Source organism: Myxocyprinus asiaticus, chromosome 24, assembly GCF_019703515.2.
Source record: "Myxocyprinus asiaticus isolate MX2 ecotype Aquarium Trade chromosome 24, UBuf_Myxa_2, whole genome shotgun sequence".
NCBI classification, from domain to species: Eukaryota; Metazoa; Chordata; class Actinopteri; order Cypriniformes; family Catostomidae; genus Myxocyprinus; species Myxocyprinus asiaticus.
The window spans coordinates 19,207,228-19,235,064 of NC_059367.1; the positions used below are offsets into that span (position 1 = coordinate 19,207,228).

General features: G+C 39.1%; 1 protein-coding gene across 3 annotated transcripts in view; it reads right to left on the minus strand.

Annotated features, from left to right (window-relative positions):
- LOC127415435 (sodium-coupled neutral amino acid transporter 3-like) overlaps positions 1–24,788 on the minus strand; it is a 31,199-nt gene extending 6,411 nt beyond the window's left edge. The window contains exons 1-11 of one of the 3 annotated variants that reach the window (XM_051654157.1): positions 24,629–24,788; positions 19,069–19,155; positions 9,764–9,908; positions 9,487–9,556; positions 9,220–9,335; positions 6,596–6,669; positions 5,630–5,722; positions 4,575–4,656; positions 4,155–4,237; positions 2,574–2,632; positions 1,866–1,982 (exon numbers count right to left, since the gene is read on the minus strand). In XM_051654157.1, coding sequence (XP_051510117.1) covers positions 1,866–1,982; positions 2,574–2,632; positions 4,155–4,237; positions 4,575–4,656; positions 5,630–5,722; positions 6,596–6,669; positions 9,220–9,335; positions 9,487–9,556; positions 9,764–9,822 — 753 coding nt within the window. In that variant the 5' untranslated portion in view covers positions 9,823–9,908; positions 19,069–19,155; positions 24,629–24,788. Of the gene's footprint in view, positions 1–1,865; positions 1,983–2,573; positions 2,633–4,154; positions 4,238–4,574; positions 4,657–5,629; positions 5,723–6,595; positions 6,670–9,219; positions 9,336–9,486; positions 9,557–9,763; positions 9,909–13,778; positions 16,139–19,068; positions 19,156–24,628 lie in introns of those variants that run through there. The other 2 variants (XM_051654156.1, XM_051654158.1) reach the window with 2 other exon arrangements.
- Positions 24,789–27,837: the final 3,049 nt, after the last annotated feature.

The window sequence follows — 27,837 nt, forward strand, 5'->3', positions numbered from 1 at the left end:
CTTTTTGGAATCCTTGAGTCAACAGTTTACTTGAAAAATCAGTGTTATGGGCGTAGTGTTGTAATTGCTCTGTGTTTTAGTCTTTCCTATTCATTTCCTATGGTGGGTCAAAAATGACCTGGAACACCACGAGTGTTACTTTTTTTGTCACACGGCCTAAACTCATTGAAAACCGTCAAATTTTTTTGTGTTCAGATGGCAAATGTAGGAAAGTAACCAAGCCTTGGCCCACCCAGATGAAGGATAACATTTTTATTAAAGAAACTAAATCAAAAATGACCCGAACACCGCACAAGGGTTAAACTAAAAGACCAGCTAGTTGACGTATCATCCGTATCAAAATTTTATTTGTCAACAACAAGACAAAGCCATCAAACTGAGTAAAATCAATATGTGAAAGTTTTCACAAATCCAGTTTTGTGTGAAACTAGTGTTTTCCATCTTAATTATCCTGTGTTTCAAGAATGTGACTCTCAAATCTCAAATCATATAACACAGATTTTTCAGGTAAAGTGTTGAACAAGGGTTAAGAGACAAAAACTGATCTGTGAAAAAATTCACAAATCAAGATGGTCTATTTAAGCCTAGTGTGACCCGTCCAGATGGTCATTTTGTAGAATTGTAAGAAGTTTATTGTTTTCATGGCTTATTTTATTCATATTCCACAATGCCAATATGCATAAAGCCATCAAAATTAGTAACATAGATCTGTGAAATTTTTCCCTGATTCTAAGCAGTGTGCTTTATAAAATGGCCTCCAAAGGCCTAAATATTAATTCTTCCGATGAACTGTGACTCAGAAACTTAAACAATTAGTTAACTGATATTAACTGAACTGTACTTGTCTATCTTAAACAAGTACATCTGCATGAACCCAGACTGCATGTTTGCTGGAAATGTGAAAGTGAAGAGTGAAAAGTGAAGAGCGCTTATTTGTCACCGTCCCAACTCATGGACTTAAAAAGGGTGGACAGGAAAACAAACTACTGTGAAAAAATTCACAAATCAGACTGAGAGTGGTTTCAGTCTTCTAGGTGTTCAACTTATGGAGCGATTTGCATCAGAAAGTGAAGAGTCATAAAATGTAAATGACCGATTGCAGAGCAGAGGATGATGTCATCTGAATTCACAAATCATGAAGAATATCATGCAACATTATTTACATGTCTATGACAGTGCATAGCGGGTTAATAGCCAATCAAAGTCTGAATTTCAAACCGCAAACTATCTTTACTGCAGTCTATCACCGCTCATGCAGTGAGGCTGTCAAAAGATTTCACACTGATGTCATCATAATGAAACATCTAGTTGCTTGGAAACATTATTTCCATCTACATATAGAGCAGTAGTGTAGACTAGGGCATACACAGGCATTCGCCATATGCCCCCCTATCTTTCTTAGGATTTTGCGTGTGCCCACCTGAAATAAGTAATTATACACATAACAACGAGTAGTCTTTTGACCCGGAAATTTTTCGATCTAATATCAAATAATTTATATTTCTTAGTAGGAAAACAATTTCACTATACACAGAAAAGCACATTTTAGTACACAAATTAAAAACAAATCCATTCATTATTAAGTAGGCTATATGGTAATACAAGATAACATGTTAACGTGAACATTACTAAACTCATATAAGCTATACAATGCTTAACAGTTTATTGCATATTATGAATGTATTAGTTTATTAATTAGAGTAAATTTCATAGTAGCCTAATGAAATGAACATTAGACCTATAAATCCAAAATGTCAAGTTACCATACCATGGTTCTTAGTTTTTCAGGTCATAAAGGGTTAAAAAATTATACCTAAATATAACTTCCTGAATAGATTCTTGCAATGTTAAATACGTTTCCTGACCTGCTGATTGATTGTGAAGTATTTGGCTTCACATTGGCCATCAATAGATATGTTGCCAGCAGTGTGGTTACTGAAACCGTCAAAAGGACAAGGGATGTTCAGCTTCTTATAGATGACCTGGGGAAACACAGAGGTAAACAGTTTGAGTATAAGAGAAAAATTTATCAATCTCTCAAAATGAGTGAGAGATACATTAATGGGGCAAGAGACACAGGCAAGAAATAAGGGAGGAGATGAACAAATACAGAGGCAGTTGAATAGATTGATAACAGTAAAATAATTTTTTTACATTTAAACTTCACTGCTCTTATAAAAAAATCATATTTTACATACATGTTGCTACATTACATGTATGCATTTGGCAGTCAAATTGTTCAAAGCAACTTACAATACATTTAAGATATGTGTGCACCCTGGGAACTGAGCCCATTGCATTGCTAGTGAGCTACAGAAACCCTACAGTGGCTAACCACTATAAACTCTGCCATAGAGGTTATTTGCTTTCTATTTTTATCAACGCAGTTTGAAATTACAGACAAAATGACTTCCTTCAACACTTTAATTATTGTTTCAGTATTTTTGGTAAATTTTGGTAATCAGCTATATTTAAAATATTTTACATCCAAATGCACATTATCTATATTGATTGAATATGCAGACATATCGCAGCATTAGGTCAGCATATTGTATACCTCCAACATCACTTACTGAGATCAGGAAGAAAACCATACATGTCAGAGAGAAGCCACTGGTGTAGCCCAGGTACCCTGCAACAAACAACAGACATTTTTCCAACACCAGCTCACTGTACATTTTGTTTACATTTGTTTAGGGTTACAAATCAGTGCTCTCAATAGATATAATTTAATGTATAAACAACTAAACAAACCAGAAAAAAAACATTGATTCTTTATGTATATTGATAATTCACTCAGAAATGAAAATTCTGTTGTATTTTACTCACCCTCATGTTGTTCCAAACCCATTTGACTTTCTGTCTTCTGTGGAACATAAAAGGATATATTAGGCAAAATGTTAGCCTCAGTCACCATTCACTTTCATTGCATCTTTATTCGTTACAATGAATGTAAATGGTGACTGAGGCTGTCACGTTGCCTAATATCTCCTTTTGTGTTTTATCCAAGATAAAAAAGTCATATGGGTTTGGATCAATGTGAGGGTGTCTAAATTATGGCCGAATTGTCATTTTTGTGTGAACTATCCTTTAAAGGGATATCTCATCATTTACTTACCCTCATGCCATCCCAGATGTGTTTGACTTTCTTTCTTTTGCTGAACACAAATAAAGATTTTTTTTAAGAATATTTCAGCTCTGTAGGTCCTCACAATGCAAGTGAATGTTGACCAAATTTTGAAGCTCCACAATTCACATAAAAGCAGTATAAAAGTAATCCATAAGTCTCCAGTGGTTAAGTCCATGTATTCAGAAGCGATATGATAGGTGTGGGTGAGAAACAGATCAATATTTAAGTCCTTTAATACAACAAATTCCAAGTAAGTATAGCTACAGGCCAGAGATCTCCAAATGGGGTGGGATCTCCAAATGAGGGTGTGGGTACTCCAAAAGGGGGTTGTGCCAACTCCAAAATGGGGCGTCACATCCACACACGGTTATGGAAAGAGTTTGGTTATGGGCTCCCTAAATCTTTGCTGGCAGTTTAGAGCTCCCGCCCCTTTTTGGAGCTCTGCCTGCAGCTATATTCTTCTCATAAATTCTTCTCCCTGCCCAGTAGGTGGCGATATGCACAAAGAATGTGAATCGCAAAAAACAAAAGAAGAAGAATGTGAAAGTGAATGTGGAGATTTATGGTAAAAAGGACTTAAATATTGATCTGTTTCTCACCCACACTTATCATATCGTTTCTGAAGATATAGATGTGACCACTGGAGTCTGATGGATTACTTTTATGCTGCCTTTATGTCCTTTTGGAGCTTGAAAATGTTGGTACCCTTTCACTTGTATTGTGGGGACCTACAGAGCTGAAATATTCTTCTAAAACTCTTCGTTTGTGTTCTGCAGAAGAAAGAAAGTCATTCACATCTGGGATTGCATGAGGGTGAGTAAATGATGAGAGAATATTTATTTTGGGGTGAACTATACCTTTAAATACGAGTGTGAACCTAACAGATTAGAATGTGTTTCCTTTTACAAGGCCTTTGCCTCTATTTAAACTTGCTGTGAGTGAGAGGAGAATTTTTATGAATATTCGTAATGGGACAAGCTAATAGAAGAAGGTGGATTATGATTACAAACAGCAGTACACTTACCAAGCTGTCTCATCAGGGCAAGTGGAAAGATGATGCAAACAGACACAATGACAATCAGATAGTTGCCATTCAGGAACCACTCACTTAAAAAAGAAAAAAAAAAAAAAATCCCAGAATGAATAAGATTCAATATTTAGCCAACTCAAACTCTGCAAGGACTGGCTCCAAAATAAATGTTTATGTGCATTTAAACAACAGGAGTTCTGGATATTGTCCAGGTTCAAATAAACAATGACACTGCAATACTGTCAGTCTATTGGTTTAAAGTTACAGTGGGCATTTCAGCCAACAGCACCAAGGAGTCAGTAATGCTCACATCGGTTTTGCATTAGTTACCTTGAATGACCCTGAATATTTCTATCTGATTCTTGGGTAGATTAAATTAGTGTCATTAGGAGAACATGAGAACATTTTTCTTACCCACTGCTGTGCTGAAGACCAAGGAAAGCCTGAATAACCAAAGGTAATTCATACTTCACAATGAAGAGGTAGCTAGACATAGCTGAAAGGAACAGAGAGAGAGATACATTAGACCTCTCCCTTCTAATTAACTAACTCTTATGAGCTGTAGTTGACTAACCAGTGTTTAATATGCATTAGAGAAACATATACACTACAACAATGTATACTGTAGCAGATATTATGGTGTAATATGCAACAGACATGTATTTATGTGACCTATAGCCTAAGGTAAGCCTCAACAACACCGCTGTCTGTGTGGCTCTATTTTTACTGTGGCAAAAGCATCTCAGATATATTGCAATACCTCTGGCAGGACAATAAAACATTTGTTACATGATATGAGAGGGAAAATTATGTAACATTGCCCTGCTTACGTTCCATGTGAGGTCAAGTAAGTACCCATACACCATTCCTCATGAAACCTCATTACTTACAGTTTTAAAAAGGCTTTATAATACTATCACTCTTTAAAATAAAGGTTCCAAAAAGGGGTTTTCACAGTGGTGTCATAAAAGAGACATTTTAAAAGAATCTTTTTAAAGTCTAAAAAATTTTTTTCCACTACCAAAAAACGTTTGTGCATTGCAAAGTTTCCATGAATGTTAAAGGTTATTGATGGAACCATACATGCTGATAAAGAAACTTTATTTTTAAGAGTGTATATACAGTATATACTCTCAAAGTTTGATTATATTTATGGTTCTTTCTGACCTACTAGAAAGAGATTATTTCATGCTAATGGAACCTGTAATCAGTGTAAATAGACCTGTTACAGTCTTTAAACTCTGTAAAAAAAAAAAAAATAAAAAAAATTATTCAAGTAAAAAATATTCGTTAATATTACTAAATCAACCTGACTACTTTGAGATACACCAACAAAAGAAATTTAGCTTCTTAAAGTAACAATAGCACATTTTAATGTTAAGCCAACAGTGCTCTTGAAACAGCTAATACTACAATAAGTCTTGTTATAGTTTTGAAATTACATCAGAATTGACCAAATGTCAACTCACCACCAATGTTATGCATGGTTATGACAACAGCTGCCAATATTTTCCCTGGGTGTCCAAATGCTCGTTTACCAAGTTGTTCATAAGCACGAATACCTGTGCAGAAAACATCACAGGTTAGTAATTAAAGTGATAGTTCACCCAAAAATGAAAATTCTATATATATTGCCCAGCCTTAACTAAGACTGCGGGTTTATGCCACTCTTTCACCCTTTTTTCATGATTAGAGGATAATGTGGTTTTGTGTCTTTGCTTGTGCATCGGAAATAGTGTAGTGTAAAGATTTGAAATTCTGTATGCTTGTGTGTGTGTGTGTGTGTGTGTGTGTAGGTGGGTTTTGGTGGTTTACAAGGACATTTTTTTAGGATACAAAACTGGTCATTACAAGGTTATTATGCTATAAATGTGATTTATGAGGACATTTCTAGTGTCCCCATAATTCAAATCGCTTAAGAAACATCCTAAACAATGTTTATTTATTTTTTTATGTAAAAATGCAGAAATTTTTTTGTGAGGGTTAGGTTTAGGGTTAGGGTTAGGGGATAGAATCTATAATTCGTACAGTATAAAAATCATTATGTCTATGGAGAGTCCTCATAATGATAGCCGCACCAACATCTGTGTGTGTTTGTGGACTGGGTCCAAAATTAACATTCAAAAGCATCCCAATGCAAGTCAAAACTTTATGTATGTAAAACATTTAATGTTGCTTTAGTGAGTAAATAAAAAGGAGTTACTTGCCAGTTGGTCTGGATCTTAATTAGGAACCACAACATTACATAATTTAAAGGTTTTCCCGAAAGAGCGAGACTGTACATTATAAATGTGTTTATTTGCTAAAACTTGAAAAAGTCAACTTTTGGGTGTACACTAGCATATAGATAGCCTCAAAACGAATACACATTGACTAAAAGTCACAAAACTGTCATTTTGATTCATGGAGTCTTGAAGAACTTAATGGAGTCTTACCCACAACCCCTGCACTCCTCAGTAGAAGATGGACAGAGTATGATGACAGGACAGCAATGCTGGTCAACAAGATCCTGTGGAAAGCAGAAAACACAATGCGTTTAACATTAAGTACTGTTCACAACTTAACAAGATAATGTCTTATGACATGAAACAAGCAGATAAATGAAGATGCGTCTGATGTAAATGCTCTTCATAGTTGATAATTTCATTGAAAATTAGGCACAATATATCTCAATTTCAGTGTTGTAATCGAATGATCAAAGAAGATTAGGATCCTCCTTTTATGCAACAGCTGTTATGACCAAAGATTGATCAATGTTGTTTGGCCAGAAATTTATTGAATTTAATCTTTACTGGGCACTAAACTGAAAGACTTTAAAGGTGTAACTTTTGAAGTATGTTGAAGTATGGCTTTCACTGACACCTAGTGGCCTGGAAGCTGCATCATTCAAACACATTAGTTTTCAGTTACCAGTGCCACTGTAGAAATGTACTATGCACATAAGCCAGAATTAATTTTAATCCATGAATGAAAATGTCCGATGACAGGGCAGTTACTAAGTTTAAGTTGGCCATGGTCAGCTAAAATGGCTGCCCCCATGAGGTGCCCCTGCTCCATGTAGAATAAAAGAGCTTTTATAAGATTACTGATATGACTGATCTCTTCATCTCACATGAGTGGTCATGATTTTAAACATATATTTCTAAATTAATATTCATTTCTTTAGAAGTAAACCTTTTTAAATTTGGGGAAAAATTACTGAGTGCACCTTTAAAGGCAGCAATGAAAAACATAACTGTTTTGGTGTTTTTTATATGAGGACTAGAACAAGGAACCTAGAAAGGATTAGAGTTATTTTTAAAACTAATGTATCATTCAAGCACCATGCATATCTTCACTAGTGCTCACCCTCAATCTCTAGTAAGCAGAGCTGTCAGAATTAACGTGTTAACGCGTGCGATTAATTAAAAAAGTTAAACGTGTTAATTTTTCTTAATCGCGATTAACGCATTTACTGTTAATACAACAGCATAAACAGTGGTTTGAAGGGCGGAACCTTTGTAATGTGTCCGCCCGGAGTCATTACACTGACGCACACTTCACAACACAAGACATTCCATGGGCAATGCTGTCTTTTAGAGAACCTTGGTTGTAACACACTAGTTGACTGTTACGCTCTCTCCTATGATAGAGCTACGGAGGTTGTTATCTCAGTAAATAAAAGAATCTCTGACAGCACTTCGAAATGTTTAATGTCATTAGAATTAGAGCTATTTTATTACATTTTGATCTTTGTTGCCTTCTATGGAAGGCTTTGTTTGGAAAATGTTAAATAACTATTATATTCTTTTCTTTTCTGTCCTAAGATGGAAATAAATGAATTTTGACTGGAAAAGAAGTAGTTTATATATAGTGTCAAATTTCAGCACTTTCAAAATCTGCCATTAATCGCGATTAACTACAAAAATGATGCGATTAATCACGATTAAAAATGTAACTGGCTGACAGCACTACTAGTCAGATAATAACATGCTTGATTAGTAACAGTAAGAATATACAGCATGCTTCAGACATAATTCAAATTTTACGTTTATTTTTTAAACCGAGGGTATTTGACAGCACACCACAGATGTATTTAAAATGGAATATCCATTTGACATCATTAATTGTGATCAGTGTCACCTGCTTATAATACCCTTTTCTATATTTATAGCTCCTTGCCTTTTGTTCATATTTGCTTTTTTCCTGATTTTGGGTCTGAGATCCATGTTATGCCAATTTTGATTTGATTATCTTGATCTTTTTTTTAAATATATATATATATATATATATATATATATATATATATATATATATATATATATATATATATATATATTATTAAATGAACTCTGCAAATGAATTTAAACTAAACCCTTGATGTATTCATTGCTACAAAAAACTTTACAAAATTTGTATAGAGCAGAGTCTCAAGAGTTAAAATCTGCTATACCATTACATGCCCTAGTTTTCCAGACCCACAAACACCTACAAAAGCTTACCACAGCTGTGAAGGAACTTGTGAAATGTGAAAACTGTGTTCTACAATTCCGAGACCTACTTCTAAGACCCATTCAGATTCCAGGTACTGAATTCAGTGAATCATGTAAGGTGGCTCTCCAGACAACAGTAAATGTTTCCTGTTGCATTGTGATCCAGTGTCTTTTCTGTCAACCAGTAAAGCTCTAGACTATACTGTAAAAAGTGTTAAGCTGAAATTGTTACCTTAAGGAGCTATTTCTACTTACCATAACCCTTAAAATTGGTTTTGTTGGTAAAAAAACGAATGTATTCGGGTTGATTCAGACATGTTACATAATATTTTAGAGTCGAATCAAACCAGTTAATTTAGATGTTTCCACATGATTGCTCCATCTTGAATGGGAGGGTTATGGACCCAACACAAGTTCATGGGATCTAGGGGAATGGAAAATGGATTCTAACCTAAATACATTCCTCATTGTTACAATGTTGCTGTCATTTCTACGCAATCCAACAACAGTAGTTTTGAACATAAGCATGGAGGCTCTTGAAATGACATTGAGCATTGAGGATTTGAGATGCATTCTGGGTTACTCACAAAAAGAGGATGATACCAGTGTTGGACATGGCATAGGACAGTCCTAGAATCCCACTACCCATGATGGCATTGCTAAGGTTGAAGACAGACATCCCAAATGAGGTCTTTCCTTCAAACTACAAGAAACAGAAGACAGAGAAGAAACAAGAGGCTAAGTAAGAGTAAAAATGCCACAGAGATTTAAACAATTTGATGAGAATTAGAAGAGAGACCAGACGTTTTATGAATTTAAGTTGAAATACTGTAGATCTTGGTTTCTGCACTCACATCTGTAAACTGAGGAGGTTTTGCTCCATCACTCTTGAGTGGTAAAAATTCCTCTCTTTCAGGTGACTCTCTTGGTATCAGAAAACAAAAACAAAAACAGCTTGTTTATATAATGCCACAGAACTTACATGCAGCAATTATCAGCCCAATAATGCTAAGCCTACTGATTCTGATCGAAAATGACAAACCATAGTTTTCACACAATTTAAAAAGATCATTATATCTTTTTAAGGTAAAAAAAAAAAAAAAAAAAAAGTACTAATAAAAAAATTCATACCCTTCTTCAAGATGTTGAAAGTCTTGATGATGACCGTTTGCTAGTTTCTGAAGTTCCATTGTGTCTTTTTTCTTTTTTCTCTCTCTTTTGAGCAGTAGGAATATGTTGTCTTGTTTCAGTGTGTAGGGTTTTCTCTAATGTAGATCTGCAACAGAGAAAAATAAAAATACCAAAACAATAAAAGTAGTGTTTTTGTCTAAAATACTACAGAGGTAAATAACTCCTTTTTTTAGGGTTGAATATATTCTACGAAGTCTGTTGAATGCAGTCTTTGACCCTGTCCTCATTCTTTTTCTATTTAGATTATTTTTCCGTTCTTTTCTGGAAGCTATCCAATGAGAAACCGTGAGAGCTGTCAAGATGTAGCTGATGGTCCAGAAAACATAAGGTCCATGTGTCCATTTCACACTACCTCTAATATGATTGGCTCTGAGAGGGTCATGAGGGAAAGAGTACAAGACTCCCGTGCGATCTGTAATTCTGAATCTATTCCTGTATGTTGGAACATTGCATCGCTCTATGACCACTTTCACTATTTCAAAGTATGTAATTAACATTCAAAAAGTAACAGGTTTTCAAAGAGAGAGCATGGTTCTATAAAACAATGTTTAAGCACTTGTGTGTGCTCATCTCAAACATACTTCCAGGCAAATAATTGTTCTGCTAAAATATACTGCTCTGTATGTGCACAAATTCATTGCTGAATGAAGAGCTTTGGAACTGTGACCTGCTGATGTTTGACTTAAAAACCTCATGTGCTATTTGTAGTCATTATGCAACTCTTACACTGACGTATACATCATTATAGTGACTGAAACTTGGGTAAAAAGAGCAGTCGAAACTGCCATTGGAAAGAAGCTACCTTGTTGCATTCTGTATGACTGTAGATGGGGTGGGTATGTGGGGTGTGTAGAGGGTGGGATTGTGACTATAGTACTTATAGTTTGCAGAGTACTGAATGAAATGAACGTTTGCACTTCGTCATTATATCTGACATCAGTCTGGCCAACACTAATGTGTTATTCATTAACTCAGTGGCGGTCTGATAACTGTTCTGATGTACTGATCATTTGTCAAAATTGGTGGGACCTATTCCATATGCCGGGAATATGGCTGCATACTCATGAACATAACAGTATGTGACTCAAACAACTTACTAAGAATGTTTTTCATGCATGTATGTGAATTATCTCACAGTGTATCAAACATGTAAGACAGTGTAAATGGGGAAAAAATATCCCCTCTTTAAGCTGAGGTGATTCTATGAGGAGAATGTAAACAAATATGAAATCTGAGTGTTTATAAGACCCTGTGAAACATTGTGTAATGAAGTAACAAGGGGAATCACTGTTGGATATGAAATGTACAGTCACATTCAGCCACAACTCTGAATACGTGGCTCAGGCTTCAAGGAGGTTTGGAAACTTTCCAGCGAGCTGTGTTTCCCAAACTGCTTTCTGAGCACAACCTTGTACACTGGTGTGACCCAAACGCTTGATAAGATTTGTTGTAATAACATACTGCCAGCACATGGTGATTTATGTTGGTCTGTCCTCACATGCAGCAAAGAAATCTTGCAATAGCTTTATAAAATAAAATAAAAAGCTCCCAAGTTTAAATATAATATACAGTATACATGCTACCATGTGACTCTCTGGAGTAACTGAGACTTCAAGTAGCTCAGTGAATATTCTGGGTGCATCTTAAAATGGAGAGTATATTTAGCTAAGATAAATATGATTTGACAGTATTAAAAGTGTGACAAAAATAAATACTAATAAATCATGAATCTGAAACTGCTTTGCCCCAGGCAATGAGCACACACAATGACTCCATTTTGTGTTTTGTATTTGGACACCTTTGAACACTTAAAAATCCAAAGATCCAAAATATCAAACCAAGTGGCATCTGCAAACAAATTATGCTAGCTTTTCCCAGAACTAACTTCACTATTCTTGGCCAACTGGGGCCAATGTGATTTTTAGTGAATATATGAAATCAGATCTCCTGAAGTTCACACAGGTGTCCTCGTAGAGTAACCACAGTTTATCAGTGTTACTTTTGTCTTAATTTTGAACAATGTATCTATTGTTCTATCATTTGAAACCTAACAAAATCTAAACTTTTTTTTCTCAAATGTTTAGCTCGAAAGGTGTGCTTGTGCTATATTTTTTTTACAATTATCATATTTTGTTATGTGACGTAAAGACATTTACACATTTTTGAATGTGTGACTTAATTACCCAAATACTTTTTAGGGCCACTGTTTATCTGAGATGACACAGAAGCCACAAAATTCTACTAAAGTTCTGTGGCACTTATTAGCTTCATCTGATTAATGGATTGACGGAAACACAATTTCCAAGAGTTAGTATCCAGTTGCCAACCTGTGATGTTGACCTTTCGTACTGTGGCCTGGTAAAATTCCACAGTGCATGGTAAAATTCATTAAAGTGTCTGAGCCATCAGCCTGAATGGTCATTGTCTAGCTATCTGCAGGCTGTATCCAGATCTATTTAAAAAAAAAAAAAAAAAATGCAATTCACACAAAACAGTAACTTGAATACTTGAATTTTCTGAGCTCAGAATGAACAATATTTTGAGATTTTTACATTTTGTTCAGGTCATGTGGTCTAACCATGAGGAATCATCTTGATATTCTTGACTCAATAAAATATTTAATATGTTTGAAAACATTTTAGAAATTAATGATTAAGTTGTGTTCATGCTCATGTATTCAAGGTGCAAGGAAAGTACTTTAATACCTTTGACTTGATGGTCACACCACATTAGAATTTAAAAATTATTAAATCACTTTTTGTAGAAAATGCTATACATGTTTTTAAAAAAATTAATGAAACCTAAGTTGGGCACAAAGATTACATTTCTAAGAACTTGACTTGCATGTTTAAAACTTGATTTTTAAAAGATTTCTCATTTTTAGCACCTCAGACCACTTTTTTGGTCAATGACCCCCAAACCAACGTCAGTAAGCAAGACAATAATGTCACAGAAAGTGATACAAATGCCCCAGATATTTTAAAATATTTACGTTTTTATTTCATTTGTTAACATTAGTTAACAACATTAGTTAACATGAACTAACAATGAACAATACTTTTACTGCATTTATTAATCTAAGTTAATGTTAATTTCAACATACTGTATACTAGTACATTTTTAAAATCAAAAGTTGTATATGTTAACATTAGTTAATGCACTATGAACTAACATGAACAATGAACAATTTCATTTTCATTAACTAACATTTACAAAGATTAATAAACGCCTAATGCATTAACTAATGTTAATGAATGGAAGCTTATTGTAAAGTGTTGCCAATATTTTAAATGTAGGAACAAAAAACAAACAAAAAAAAACAAAAAACAAAAACACATGCCAATGTAATGAATTGCTTTATTAATGATTCAATTGCAGTATGAGATATAAATCGATGTCATGCTGTGTGTTGTTATATGGTTAGGGGAAAATGTCCTTATGAATGTAAAAAATGTAATTGTAAATCAATTCCAGTAGACAATTTTTATATTGTCCTTTAATAAAAAAGTTAATTTATGACACTGGTCCAGACCCTGATGGTTTCATAGAAATAGTACTGATAAATAATATAATAAATGTATCGTTATATGTTGTATCTTAAACAATAAATGCATTATTCAGTGAACAGCATTGATGACTTGATGTAGCTTCACCTTATGAGAATCTATATAGTTAATGTATAAAATAATATTAACCACAAATTTAACAAAGAGGATTACATGAGCTACTGAAGCAATATGTCATACCACAGTGATGGTGACATGGTGAGTCCTTGGAGTCATGTATATACTATTGTCGAAATAACTGGACAACATTCCAAGTGGGGAAACATTTGTTAAAAACTCAACTCTACATTACTCTATCACTCCTCACACATCATTGACATGAAAGACATGGAATTGATTCTAACTTGCAAATTTCTACAGAACACATAGTATTTGAAACAAAGACTTACTAAATGAACACCGTAAACCTCCCCTGCTCTCATGGAAAAATCCACTGTAAATCTCGCATGTGTCAGCTGCATTTGTCACACTCGTTTATTTGCCAAGAATTTCACCCTGAAGCCAGCTTGCCTACAGTGAAGAGGAGCAAGAGATTTTAACCTCTCTGCTGCAAGACCACCTTGTACTACTCAACACCACTCCCTATAACTGCCTGATCTAGACTGAAATACTAGTATGACCAGATTGGCTGTTACCTGGGGCAGCTTACCTTAGCGCAGCACTAGATGACTGTTTTGTAATTCCACATTCTCTGGATTTGATTTCTAAATGTTACAAGTTATTTGGCCCAGACCACCATTCAGCTTTACTGTGAAGCAGTCAATGAGTTATTTGTTTAACCTTCTTAGCACTCAGTTAAAACATTCAAGGCGGGTAGCAGGGACACTGAGAGGGGGGATCATAGACGGAGAGAGAGAGAGACAGAGAAAGAAGTGGGGGAGGGCAAGAATGAGAGAGTGCTGAGGTGTGCTGTGACATTGCATTACTTTTTAACTGTTTACTTGCTTCCAAGGATTAAAAATTGGAGTTTTGTGGCTTTTGGTCTATGTGTATTAGTTTTGCAGTCATCGACATGCTAGTGTACTCCTAACTTGAACCAGATACATACACATTTAAACATTTCCAGTCTTTCTCTTCCAGAAAAATGGACCAAAAATATTGATGACTCATCTTGCACTACACAGATTTTTGTTCAATCAAATGCTCTCCAGAATGTCCTTCCCCATGTCCTTCCCCAAATAGAGCACAACAGTGCCCGCCCACTGTTTCAGCCATCTGATTTAATACTTCTTTTGGTATATTTATATACCAAAATAAGTATTTTTCCCATTACTTTCTTCTATAGACTTTTCATAAAATCCTCCATTAAAGAGTAGTAACAAAACCATCGACAAAACCAACCAGCACCGAGGCGAATTGCAACATTACAGACTTTGCTTTAAGACAAAAATGTATTCGAAAATCTGACAAAAAGACAAAGGTACAAGTATGTGTACCCTCTTTCATGAGGGCACAGACTACAATCCCATAAAGCATTTCAAATTACGTTATCGAATATAAAACTATGGAAATATATAAAACTATTGATTTAGGTTGTTGATTATAAGTATAGAAACAATATAGTTTACATTTATTGCTAGATGTTCCATTAAACACCAATATACTGTATGAGTAGTTGGAGAATGCAGGGAGAACGACTCGTTTGCATCCTTTAGAGTGTGTCATGGGAGTGAGCGGTTGCCTCCAGGCTTATTTTGCTGGCTTTGTTGAATGCAGTTCTCTGATTGGTGTAGCTTTCTCTGCTGGACCATGGGTAATGTAGTTGTTCCGCTATTAAAGGCAATTTTTAAACAATGAAGTTGAAATAACACAGACAGATGGCTCCAACAGAAGCATATACCATCTCTTAACAACCTTAGAGCTAATGGTAGGTCTGTCTTTAAAGGTTTATAAGTTAGCATTGAAAATCAATTAGTCTATGGAAGAAATTAGTGGGATTTTTATTTCTGGAACTAGACTGTTGCGCTGTACACCACATGTAACCGACTAGCAAGTAGCAAATCATGTTCATGGCTGTGTCATAAACTAAAGGCTATTGCCCATTTTTTAAAAGGGGAATGATCCCTTTGATATGTCCTGCCTCAATTTACTGTTTCAGCAGGAAAGAAAACTGCACTCTTCAAGCTATTTCATGAGGTCTTTATACCATTCTCATGACTATCAATAATGCACTATAAAGAGTAGACAAAAAATGGCCAAACACCTTTAAATTACATTTGTAATACTAAAATTAACATTGCAACAACACTGCAAACATTATCCCAAAGACTTTGTTGAAAAGAATTGGCAGGTTAGCAGACATGCATCATTGCTGTTTTGTGGCAGCTGTGTGGTAACAAAAATCTGCCACCATCTATCTATACTTTCCTCACCCACCAAGACTTTCAGAGCCAAACAACTCTCTGCCTCCATTCCACTCACATTCCTCTCTTTTCCATTTGTCCACTTCCTGTCTTTCCTCCCTCGTTCTCTATAGACTTTACCTCTCTCAATAAATGTCAACATCTCACACTATTGCTATCCATTTTTGAGGCCTTGGCTAGAAGTGTATTACAGTGCTCTACAGTGTAATTGCCCATACTTGACTTCCCAGAGTTTTACCCATGGGGACAATATGATCCCCTCTGCTCAGGAGTCTCATACATCTGTGTGCCAAAATTCAGGCTAGAGCAAACTCATAGCAAGAGTTTCCAATATAAAAGCACCAAAAAAAGACTGCATTTTCCATAAATTACTGAATTTGCTTTGAAGTGCCCCATTTTGAAACAGCAGAAGCCAACATAAAAAGCCAGGTCTGGTCATTGTTGTAGATCACACAATGCATTGTATACAGTGCATCTGGAAAGTATTCACAGCGCTTCACGTTTTCCACGTTTTGTTATGTTACAGCCTTATTCCAAAATGGATTAAATTCATTATTTTCCTCAAAATTCTACAAACAATATCCCATAATGACAACATGAAAGAAGTTTGTTTGAAATCTTTGCAAATGTATAAAAAATAAAAAACGAACAAAATCACATGTACATAAGTATTCACAGCCTTTGCTCAATACTTTGTTGAAGCACCTTTGGCACCAATTACAGCCTCAAGTCTTTTTGAGTATGATGCTACAAGCTTGGCACACCTATTTTTGGGCAGTTTCTCCCATTCTTCTTTGCAGGACCTCTCAAGCTCCATCAGGTTGGATGGGGAGTGTCGGTGCACAGCCATTTTCAGATCTCTCCAGAGATGTTCAATCAGGTTCAAGTCTGGGCTCTGGCTGGGCCACTCAAGGACATTCACAGAGTTGTCCCGTAGCCACTCCTTTGTTAACTTGGCTGTGTGCTTAGGGTCGTTGTCCTGTTGGAAGATGAACCTTCGCCCCAGTCTGAGGTCCAGAGCGCTCTGGAGCAGGTTTTCATCAAGGATGTCTCTGTACATTGCTGCATTCATCTTTTCCTCGATCCTGACTAGTCTCCCAGTTCCTGCCGCTGAAAAGCATCCCCACAGCATGATGCTGCCACCACCATGCTTCACTGTAGGGATGGTATTGGCCAGGTGATGAGCGGTGCCTGGTTTTCTCCAGACATGCCGCTTGCCATTCAAGCCAAAGAGTTCAAACTTTGTTTCTCATGGTCTGAGAGTCCTTCAGGTGCCTTTTGGCAAACTCCAGGTGGGCTGTCATGTGCCTTTTACTGAGGAGTGGCTTCCGTCTGGCCACTCTACCATACAGGCCTGATTGGTGGAGTGCTGCAGAGATGGTTGTTCTTCTGGAAGGTTCTCCTCTCTCCACAGAGAAATGCTGGAGCTCTGTCAGAGTGACCTTCGGGTTCTTGGTCACCTCCCTGACTAAGGCCCTTCTCCCCCGATCGCTCAGTTTGGCCGGGCGGCCAGCTCTAGGAAGAGTCCTGGTGGTTCCAAACTTCTTCCATTTACGGATGCTGGAGGCCACTGTGCTCATTGGGACCTTCAATGCTGCAGAAATTTTTCTGTACCCTTCTCCAGATCTGTGCCTCGATACAATCCTGTCTCGGAGGTCTACAGACAATTCCTTGGACTTCATGGCTTAGTTTGTGCTCTGACATGCACTGTTAACTGTGGGACCTTATATAGACAGGGTGTGTGCCTTTCCAAATCATGTCCAATCAACTGTATTTACCACAGGTGGACTCCAATCAAGTTGTAGAAACATCTCAAGGATGATCAATGGAAACAGGATGCACCTGAGCTCAATTTTGAGTGTCATGGCACAGGCTGTGAATACTTATGTACATGTATGTATTTTTTCATTTTTTATTTTTAATAAATTTGCAAAGATTTCAAACAAACTTCTTTCATATTGTCATTATGGGGTATTGTTTGTAGAATTTTGAGGAAAATAATGAATTTAATCCATTTTGGAATAAGGCTGTAACATAACAAAATGTGGAAAAAGTGAAGCGCTGTAAATACTTTCCGGATGCACTGTATCTTTCACTGATCTCTCTGCAGGCTCATTTCCCCAGTTGTTGCAGTGTACATTCAATATGACCAGGACATCCGTTTGAACCAGCTAAGGAAACCACTTAGAGTCTAATCAATTGTGTAGGTCACAACTTTTGTGTCTTGAGTACCCGCCAGAAAACTAGACACATTCCTTTTCATTTTCCACCTGATAATGATTTCCTCTAATTTTCCTCTGATAACAGTGGTATGTCGATTATTCATAGTTTTATGTGTTTTTGATACTAGCTGTCATAAAGCACAGAACTTTGAGAGATGACAGGAAGTGCTTCACCTGAAGTAAATGTGCTTCCAAAAGCTTAATTGGTAAGCAATATTACATTTTATGCTCCAAGCCACACAAAATCCACAAAATGAAACAGTGTGTGAAGATGTTAGTCTTTGAGGACAAATTCACCTTCCAAATAAACAGCAGTTAAAAATACTGGCCCTTTAGCTGCAGCTTTAAACAACATTAGGTATAAAAGTTGTTTAAAGTATAAATATCTCTGAACAATGTCTCACTCTCGCTCTCATTTAACTTTACTACTGAAGTTTTAGAAATCCTTATGTAACAAATGTTCACAGAAAAAGAGGAAGCGGGAGACGGCGAATCCAACTCAAACAGTATCTTTTTATTTCCTTTAAACTCAATATTTACGCTTTTCAGCGGTCACACTCAGAAACTATGCTTTTCAGTGGACATAAAGCAATACAGTCTTTCTCCAAATCAGGTCTCGTAACTCTCCCCCTCTGACTGGCATCTGGCTTGCTTTTAAAGCCTGTCTCCACTCTCAGTGCAATGACAAACAGCTTTTAGAGACAATCATTACCAGGTGATGATCCTTACCATTCTCATCTCCTGATCTCGCTCGTCATTCACAAACCTGCGCTTAACCACACCCCCACCACCACATACCCCCATCGCCCGACTCAGGCCGAGGAGCCATCTGGCCTGCCCAGTACTCCCCCCCATTTCTGGAGAGAAAGTCCACAACAGCCATCTGTGCCCCCGGTCTGTGGACCACCTCGAACTTAAAAGGCTGAAGAGTCAGATACCAATGGGTGATCAGTGCACTGGTATCCTTCATGCGATGGAGCCACTGGAGCAGGGCTTGTTCTGAACAGAGGGTGAAAGCCCTTCCCAGGAGGTAGTACTGAAGGGTGAGAACCACCCACTTGATGGCCAGACACTCCTTCTCAACGGTGCTGTACCTTGCCTCTCTTGTCAAAAGCTTCCGGATCCTCCCCCTCCACCACCTGGGACAACACTGCTCCCAACCCCCTGTCCGAAGCATCTGTCTGTACAACAAAAAGGAGAGAAAAATCAGGAACATGTAAAAACGGTCCACCACAAAGTACAGCTTTAACTTGCATAAAAGCCTGTTGGCATGGCTCTGACCACTGGACCAGGTCTGGGGCTCCCTTTTTAGTGAGATTGGTCAGCGGTCATTTGCGCCCAACTGATCGAGCAGTTTGTCAATACAAGGCATTGACCTTTCTATAATCCACACAGAACCACACCTAGCCATCGCTCATCGGAACCAGCACCACTGGGCTGGCCCAGTCACTGTGGGATTCTTCTATTAACCCCATATCTAGCATGGCCTCTAATTCTTCTCAAACCACTTTTTTTTTTGTGCTTGGGTAATCAGTAGGGACGACTGCGTACCACTACCCCTGTGGTTGTTTCGACATGGTGTTTCATGAGGTTTGTACGACCGGGAAGGGGCAAGAACACGTCCGAGAATTCTCTTTGCAACCGAGTCATGTCCGTGATTTGCAACGGTGAGAGGTGATCTCCGCAAGTGGCTTTTAAGTTCACCTCTGGCCTGAGCTCCTCCCTCTCTGGTACCACTATCGCCAAAGCCACGCGGACCACCTCCTTCCACGGTTTTAAAAGGTTGAGGTGGTAAATCTTATGTGCTCCGCCTCATCCATGTGTTTAACCTCATAATCGACTTCCCCGACTCGCCGTGTGACCTCAAAGGGCCCTTGCCACATTGTGAGCAATTTTGAGCTTGATGTGGGTACTAATACAAGGACTTTATCTCCCGGTGTAAATTCCCGTAGCCAAGCTCCCCGTTATACAGCTGGGTCTGACATTCTTGAGCCTGTAGCAAATTCTCCTGTGATAGCGTCCCCAATGTGTGGAGTTTTATATAGAATCATGTTTTTCAGGATTTTATTAAACCGTTCGACCAAGCCGTCCATTTGCGGATGGTACACGGTTGTTCGAATCGATTTAATGCCCAATAATTCCTACAGCTCGCGTAGTGTACGTAACATAAAAATAGTGCCTTGATCAGTCTGGATTTCTTTCAAAATCCCCACTCGGGAGATGATATTGAAGAGTGCCTCTGCAACACTATGTGCTGAGATATTGCGCAAATGCACTGCTTCCGGATATCGCATTGCGTAGTCCACCAGAACCAACACAAAGCGATGCCTGCATGCCGTCCCCTCTAATGGCCTGACTAGGTCCATGCCAATTCTATCGAAGGGGACCTCGATCAAAGGAAGCAGGCACAAAGGCGCTCTTGGGGTGGCCGGCAGATTCACCAGCTGACATTCACGGCATGCCGCACACCATCTACGAACATCCCCGTGAATGCCCGGCAAATAGAAAAGGGCCATGTAAGGGGGTTGAGAGGAAAGGAGGAGGCGAGAACCGGCTTGAAAACTTAAATAATAATTTATTAACCAAAAACACAACCAAAAACACACAACTAAAAACACAGCACAGCTGTCTGTAATTCTCTCTCTCTCTCTCTCGAACTGTCGTCCCCGGCCGCCTTTATCCCTCGCGCGCCCCATCAGGCTGATTAGGGACCGGGTGTGTCTCATTCCAGCCCGGCCCCGCCCTCCTAAGCTCTACACTCCTCCCGGCATTGCCTCAGGCCGGGGAGCCCCCGGCATGACGTACATCCCCCCCCACCCTTCCTCTCCGGGTGGGGGGGCGTGCCTTATGCCCCGACTGCCGGCGGGTCCTCCCCGCCTTCCTCGACCTGGGAGGAGACAGGAGGGGAAAAAACAACACAAAATGGCGAGGGAAAGGCCAACACGGAGCGGCAGAGAGAGAGAGAGAGAGGAGAGAGAGAGAAAAAGAAACTCACCGGTTCTCTGATGCGCCGTCGCGTGGTCCTCGGTCACTACTCCACCCTCTCAGGCGGACTGCAGCCGCTCCTCCCTCTGCGTTCCCGGCGTCCCGTGGGGACTCTCCTCCGCCCCTGGCAGCGGCCCTACCACTCCAGGCGGTCGGGGAGTCGCTTCCCTCCTCCCCCCGCGGACGGCGGTCTTCTCTCGACCCCTCCGCGTTCCCGGGGGACGGCAGGGCACTCCTCCGCCCCCGGCAGCGGCTCCCTCGCTCCAGGCGGTCGGGGAGTCCCGTCCCCACTTGCCTAGCGGACGGCGGCCGTTACCCGCGTCCGGGTAGTCGGGCTACTCCGTCCCCCGTCGGACGGCAGCGGCGCTCCCCTGGGTGGACGGCAGTGTCGAGGACTCTGCGACGGGAATCCCTCCTCCTTCCCGGGTTTCAGCACCAGTGTAAGGGGGTTTAGAGGAAAGGAGGAGGCGAGAACCGGCTTGAAAACTTAAATAATAATTTATTAACCAAAAACACAACCAAAAACACACAACTAAAAACACAGCACAGCTGTCTGTAATTCTCTCTCTCTCTCTCGAACTGTCGTCCCCGGCCGCCTTTATCCCTCGCGCGCCCCATCAGGCTGATTAGGGACCGGGTGTGTCTCATTCCAGCCCGGCCCCGCCCTCCTCAGCTCTACAGGCCATTAGACATTTCAGTGTCTTTTCCTGCCCTAAGTGACCCACCATCGGATTATAATGAGCCGCCTGGAATAATATTTCCCGACGGTTCTTCGGTATCAATAACTGGGTTGTAACTTCCTTTGTCTGAGCATCCTGCATCACTCCATACAACCAGTCTTTTATAATAGAAAAATACGGATAGGCGAGTGCAATATCTGGCTGAATATGGTGACCATCAATCACTCTCACTTGGTTGAAGGCATGCCTAAGAGTCTTGTCTCGCATCTGTTCCAGTGGGAATTCCCCTGCGGGAAATCCTCAAAGGGCTGGGGAAGCCGAGACTTCCCCCTCCCTTACGTCATCCTGAGGCTGGAACTGACATAGATGGCCCTGGCTCCGCCTCCCCAGCCAGCGCATCACAAATCCCACACCAAAACACTCTGTTACAGGACCCATACACACAAACTTCCCTTAATAATGTGGAAAACGCTGACTAACCGCAGCCTCGACACTATGCTTTTGTCCCCGAAATTGAATCGTCACAGTCACTACATGGATATCCCCATGCACACACCTTACCATTGGTCCCGGAAATGCCCGGGCTCCCCGCAGCTCCAACAGACCGGCCCAGGCTCCACGCCCACACCCGTGACAGTGGGTCCACCACCCTGGGAGTGAGAGCAGAGAGGGGCAGGGGAAACCAGAGGGTAGTGCAATCCCCGGAGTCGAGGAGCCATTATGGGAGGGGAGAGAGAGAGAGAGAGAGAGAGAGAAAGAGAGAAGGGTCTCGGGCCTCGCCGGCTCCCAAATACTCCATCATGAGGTCCTCTGCCAACTTGATGGCCATTTGGAATGACACCAGGTGGTGGCACTGGACCCACTCTGCCATCCTTCTCAGAAGTCGAGCAATGAACTGCTCCAGTACCACCAGATCGATGACAGATCCAACGTCGCGTTGTTCAGCCAGCAACCACCTCCGGCAGGCATCCCAGAGCTGTTGGGCGAAGGCAAACGGGCGGCAGTGCTTGCCAGTGGTCAGGGAGTGAAAGCGCTGGCACTGCTGCTCAGGTGTCCGGCCAACCCGTTGCAGGATGGCTTTTCTCAAGTACACCAGGAGGTTCTTCGCTGGTAAATGCTGCGCCGCGAGTTGGGCTTCCCCGGACAGCAGTGGAATTAACAGGACCACCCACTGGGTGCTTGGCCAACCGCATGCCCCCGCCGTCCTCTCAAAGAGCTCCAAGAAGGCCTTTGGATCATCTAGGGGGCCCATCTTGACTAGCAGGTCGCGGTGGCAACACCCTTCTGGTGCAGCAAGCTCCGGAACATCTGCCGGTCCTCCGCTTGGGCCTGGAGGAGCACAATGAATCGCTGCTCCTGTTCGGTTCGCAGCTCAACGAGGCCCTGATGCTGTGTCTGGTGGATGCTGGCAAAGGTCTTGACCACGTCCTCCAGAGGTGAGGGATCCATGGCAGCGTTCTTCCTCCCTTAATCCCGGGTTTCGGCACCAGTGTAACAAATGTTCACAGAAAAGGAGGAAGTGGGAAATGGCAAATCCAACTCAGACGGTATCTTTTTATTTCCTTTAAACTCAATATTTACGCTTTTCAGTGGTCACACTCAGAAACAACACTTTTCAGCGGACATAAAACAATACAGACTTTCTCCAACTCAAATCTCGTAACTCTCCCCTTCTGACTGGCATCTGGCTTGCTTTTAAAGCCCGTCTCCACTCTCACTGCAATGACAAACAGCTGTTAGAAACAATCATTGCCAGGTGATGATTCTTACCGTTCTCATCTCTTGATCTCGCTCTCCATTCACAAACCGGCGCTTAACCATTCCACCACCGACACATCTTATTTTCAGAAGTTTGCATATTTTCACCAAGCCAGTGAAAAACCAACTGAGGTTACAGAGTTCAACGAGATTTGATGGCCCTTTTCACAAATGCTTTATAAATAACCACAGAATGTGACAATACATCACACACCCTCGCTGCACTTTTAAAGTCTTTATCCCATAAAGCTGGATCCTAACACTTTTAACATATACTGACCTAATTCTCTCTATGCATTGAGGTGTACCCTTACATGTTGCGTAACAAAAATCTGGAAGAGAATTTTTCAGCTCTGCATAGTCCTAGTTTTAATCTGAAACAAGTCAAATAAATAAATAAATATCAGAAAACAAGAGTCATCATCACTTAATTTTCTGAGAAAAACCTAGATGATATTGTGGAACACATTTAAGAGCTGAGAGAAGGTTAGCAAACTGCATGATAAATAGTATGTTGACAGTTTTCTCTTAACTTACATGTTAATTAAGATTATTAGCTTACATGGCCGTGGGAGTTTACCTTTCCATGCCAGAAAATTTTTTCCAGAAACATTCCATGCATGGAAATTCATTCCAACCAAAAACGTCAGAAAGAAAGCATGACTTTTTTGGGTGCTTGTACAGTACACTACTCACAGTCAAAAGAGAACATCTCAAGATACAGTAAAAGACACAAGAGAACATATTTTGCTCTCTGTTTGACCAATACTTTATCCCTTGTCTGTGCGATCCCAAATTAACTAGTGGCCTTTTATATCTGGGCAGAGTTTATTCGAGTCCTGCGATCAGATATATGATACCTGCATAACGTCATGTCCAGTGAGTATAACAAAATTCACTTTGCACCTCATACATGCTCTTATCTTTAGTTAAATTTAGGCAATAACTGCACTACACTGCAGGGTTTTTGAGAAAAAACAAAAACAAACAAATTTCATTAAAACAAACAAATCTTTTAAAATGTTAAAAAGTCCCCTGAAGTGCAATTAACTGAAATAAAAGAGCAAGCTATATGCAAGTGAAAGAGCAAGTGAAACTTTTATAGAAAGTATACTCAAGGGGGAAAAAATGTCCTAAGCTTTTAAGCCTTTCCTGTCAAGAGCAGTAGTCTGATTGTATAGCCCATTTGCTCAAGCCATATACAGATCTCAGAAAAAAAAGCCACTCTCACCCTTTTAAAAGTCAAATGGTGTTTTCTCAAAGGCTGCACTGGTGAAGCATTTTCTGAAAGCTTTTCTGATCCGAGGTGTTGCTTTTTAATCACAGTTGTAAGGTTTAAATAGAGCCCAAGAGAGAGAGAGAGAAAGGACAGTGTGGACCCACTGAAGGAGAAAGGCAGGACCAAGGGTGGGAAGCACATGGAAGGAAAAAAAAAACCCCTGAAAGGGAGGGAGCTTCTCTAATGCTGTCTCAAATTACTTGTGATGTCACGTACAACTGAAGTAAGTGTTAAACAGGGAACAGTTCTGTGCCATTCAATGGCTCTTTTGGTCTATCTATTTATATCTACAACCCCAATTCCGAAAAAGTTGGGACAGTATGAAAAATGCTAATAAATACAAAAATGAGTGATTTGTAAATTATATTCACCCTTTGCTATATTGAAAGCACTACAACTAAACATTTATGATGTTTTACCTTGTGAATTTCATTGTTTTTTTATTTTTTTTATTTTATGTACAGTAATTTCAAATCAGATGATTGCAACACACTCCAAAAACGTTGAGACAGGGGCAATTTAAGACTAATAATAATTTGATGAGTTAAAATAACAAGGCGATGTGAAACAGGAGATGTTAAACAGGTGAGGCAATCATGTCATAGTATATAAGGGGCCTCCAAAAACAGATCAGTCGAAACTTGTCAAACTGCCAACAGATGCTTCAGTAAATAATCCAGCACTTTGAGAACAATGTTCTCAATGTGAACAATGGGCAAGACGAAAACCATTTCTGAATGTGCGTGATCTCTGATCCCTCAGACATCACTGTCTTAAAAAACATCACTCATCTGTAATGGATATCATGAACATGGGCTTGGGATTACTTTAGTAAACCTTTGTTAGTCAACCCCATTCGCTGCTGTATCCACACATGCAAGTTAAGACTTTACTATAAAAAGCAGAAGCCATACAACATGGTCCAGAAGCGCTGCCGACTTCTCTGGTCTCTGTCTTATCTTAGATAGAAAGTAGGACAGTGGCACTGTGATTTTTGGTTTGAGTCCACATTTCAAATAGTTTTTGAAAAAAACAGCCGTCGTGTTATACGGGCCAAAGAGGAAAAGGACCATCCAAGCTGTTATTAGTGTCAGGTCCAAAAGCCAGTGTCTGTATGGGTCAGGGGTGTGTCAGTGCCCATGGCATGGGTAACTCGCACATCTGTAAGGGCACCATTAATGCAGACAGATATGTACAAATTTTGGAGCAGGATATACTGCCATCCAGCACTGTCATTTCCAGGGACGTCCTGGAATTTTGAGCAGGACATCTTCAAACCAAATACTGTCCAAATAAGCAGAGAGTGCAGGTGCTAGATTGGCCTGCAGGCATGACCATCTCCAACTGAGAATGTGTGGTGCATTATGAAGCGCACAATACGGCAATGAAGACCCCATACAATTGTGTAACTGAAGGCCTAGATAATGAATGAATGGGGGAAAATTCCACTTTTTAAACTTAACAAATTTGTGTCTTCAATGCCTAAATGCTTAATAAGTGTAATTAAAAGAAATGGTGATGTTTCACAGTGGTAAACACTCGACTGTCCCAACTTTTTTGGAGTGTGTTGCAATCATCTGATTTGAAATTACTGTACATAAAAAAACAAATAATGAAATTCACAAGGTAAAACATCATATAATGTGTAGTTGTAGTGTTTTCAATATAGCAAAGGGTGAATATAATTTACAAATCACTCCTTTTTGTTTTTATTAGAATTTTTCATACAGTCCCAACTTTTTCGGAATTGGGGTTGTAGCTCAACACATTTATGGAATGTGATCTACATGCAACTTCATATTTTAAAATGGAATGGGCAAAACACAAAGGACCTCATCTTATAACAACTAAATAAAGATAGAATGCGATTTTACCATTTTCATCCTATATTTTATTCTTTTGCACCCTTATATGAGATAAAAACTGCTCCAACTCTTTCAAAATGGTCACAATTCCTGATTGTTTTATTTATTTATTTTATTTTATTTATATTTTTGTGAGTATATCTGGTTAGAACTTTCTTTATTGTGTTGGGGGGGGGGGGGTCTATTACTAATTAACATAACAATGGTCTTGCTTTAAGGTGTAAAGACAGTCAAGTAGCAGCTTATACACTGCTCTGATTAATTATTTATCTGATTATCTATTTATTGGCTTTTTACCTTAAAAGGGGAAAATAACGTTACATGACCTAGGTCAGATTCAAACCTAGGTCCATATGAGCACTTTCCTTAAACGTTGTGAACAACGCTGTGCCAAATCAATTTATACCATGACTTTCAATGTCTGAAGTTAAATGCATCGTTGTATCTTAAAAACATATCCAATGGCAAATAAAGACAAATAACCTTTGAAATGAACCTTAAAGGACATCGGACGGTCATAACCGTGATCTGAGGGCTTAAAGCAATAGTTCACCCAAAAATGACAATTCTCTCATCATTTATTTACCCTCATGCCATCCCAGATGTGAATGACTTTCTTTCTTCCACTGAACACAAACTGAGATTTTTCGAAGAATATCTCAGCTCTGTAAGTCCTCACAATGCAAGTGAATGGTGACAAAAATGCTGAAGCTCTACAAGGACATAAAGAGAGCACAAAAGTAATCCATATGACTCCAGCGGTTAAATCCATATCTTTAGAAGCAATATGATAAGTGTGGGTGAGAAACAGATAAATCTTAAAGTCCTTTTTTACGATAAATCTCTACTTTTACTTTCATATTCTTCTTTTTTTCTTTTTTTTTTTGTATTTGTATTCTTTGTGCATATCGCTACCTATTGGGCAGGGAGGGGAATTTATTGTAAATAATAATAATTAAAAAAAAAGGACTTAAATATTGATCTGTTTCTATAGATTTAATCTCTGTAGTCGTATGGATTACTTTTATGCTGCATTTATATGCATTTTGGAGCTTCAAAATGTAGGACCTATTCACTTGCATTGTATGAACCTACAGAGCTGAAATATTCTTCTAAAAATCTTCGTTTGTGTTCGGCAAAAGAAAGAAAGTCATACACATCTGGGATGGCATGTGGGTGAGTAAATGATAGGATTTTCATTTTGGGGTGAACTATCCATTTAAATGTAAAATACAAAGTATATCAAAGTCACTATATGGGTGAGTAATGTTCCAACAAAATGATGTATCCGTTGTT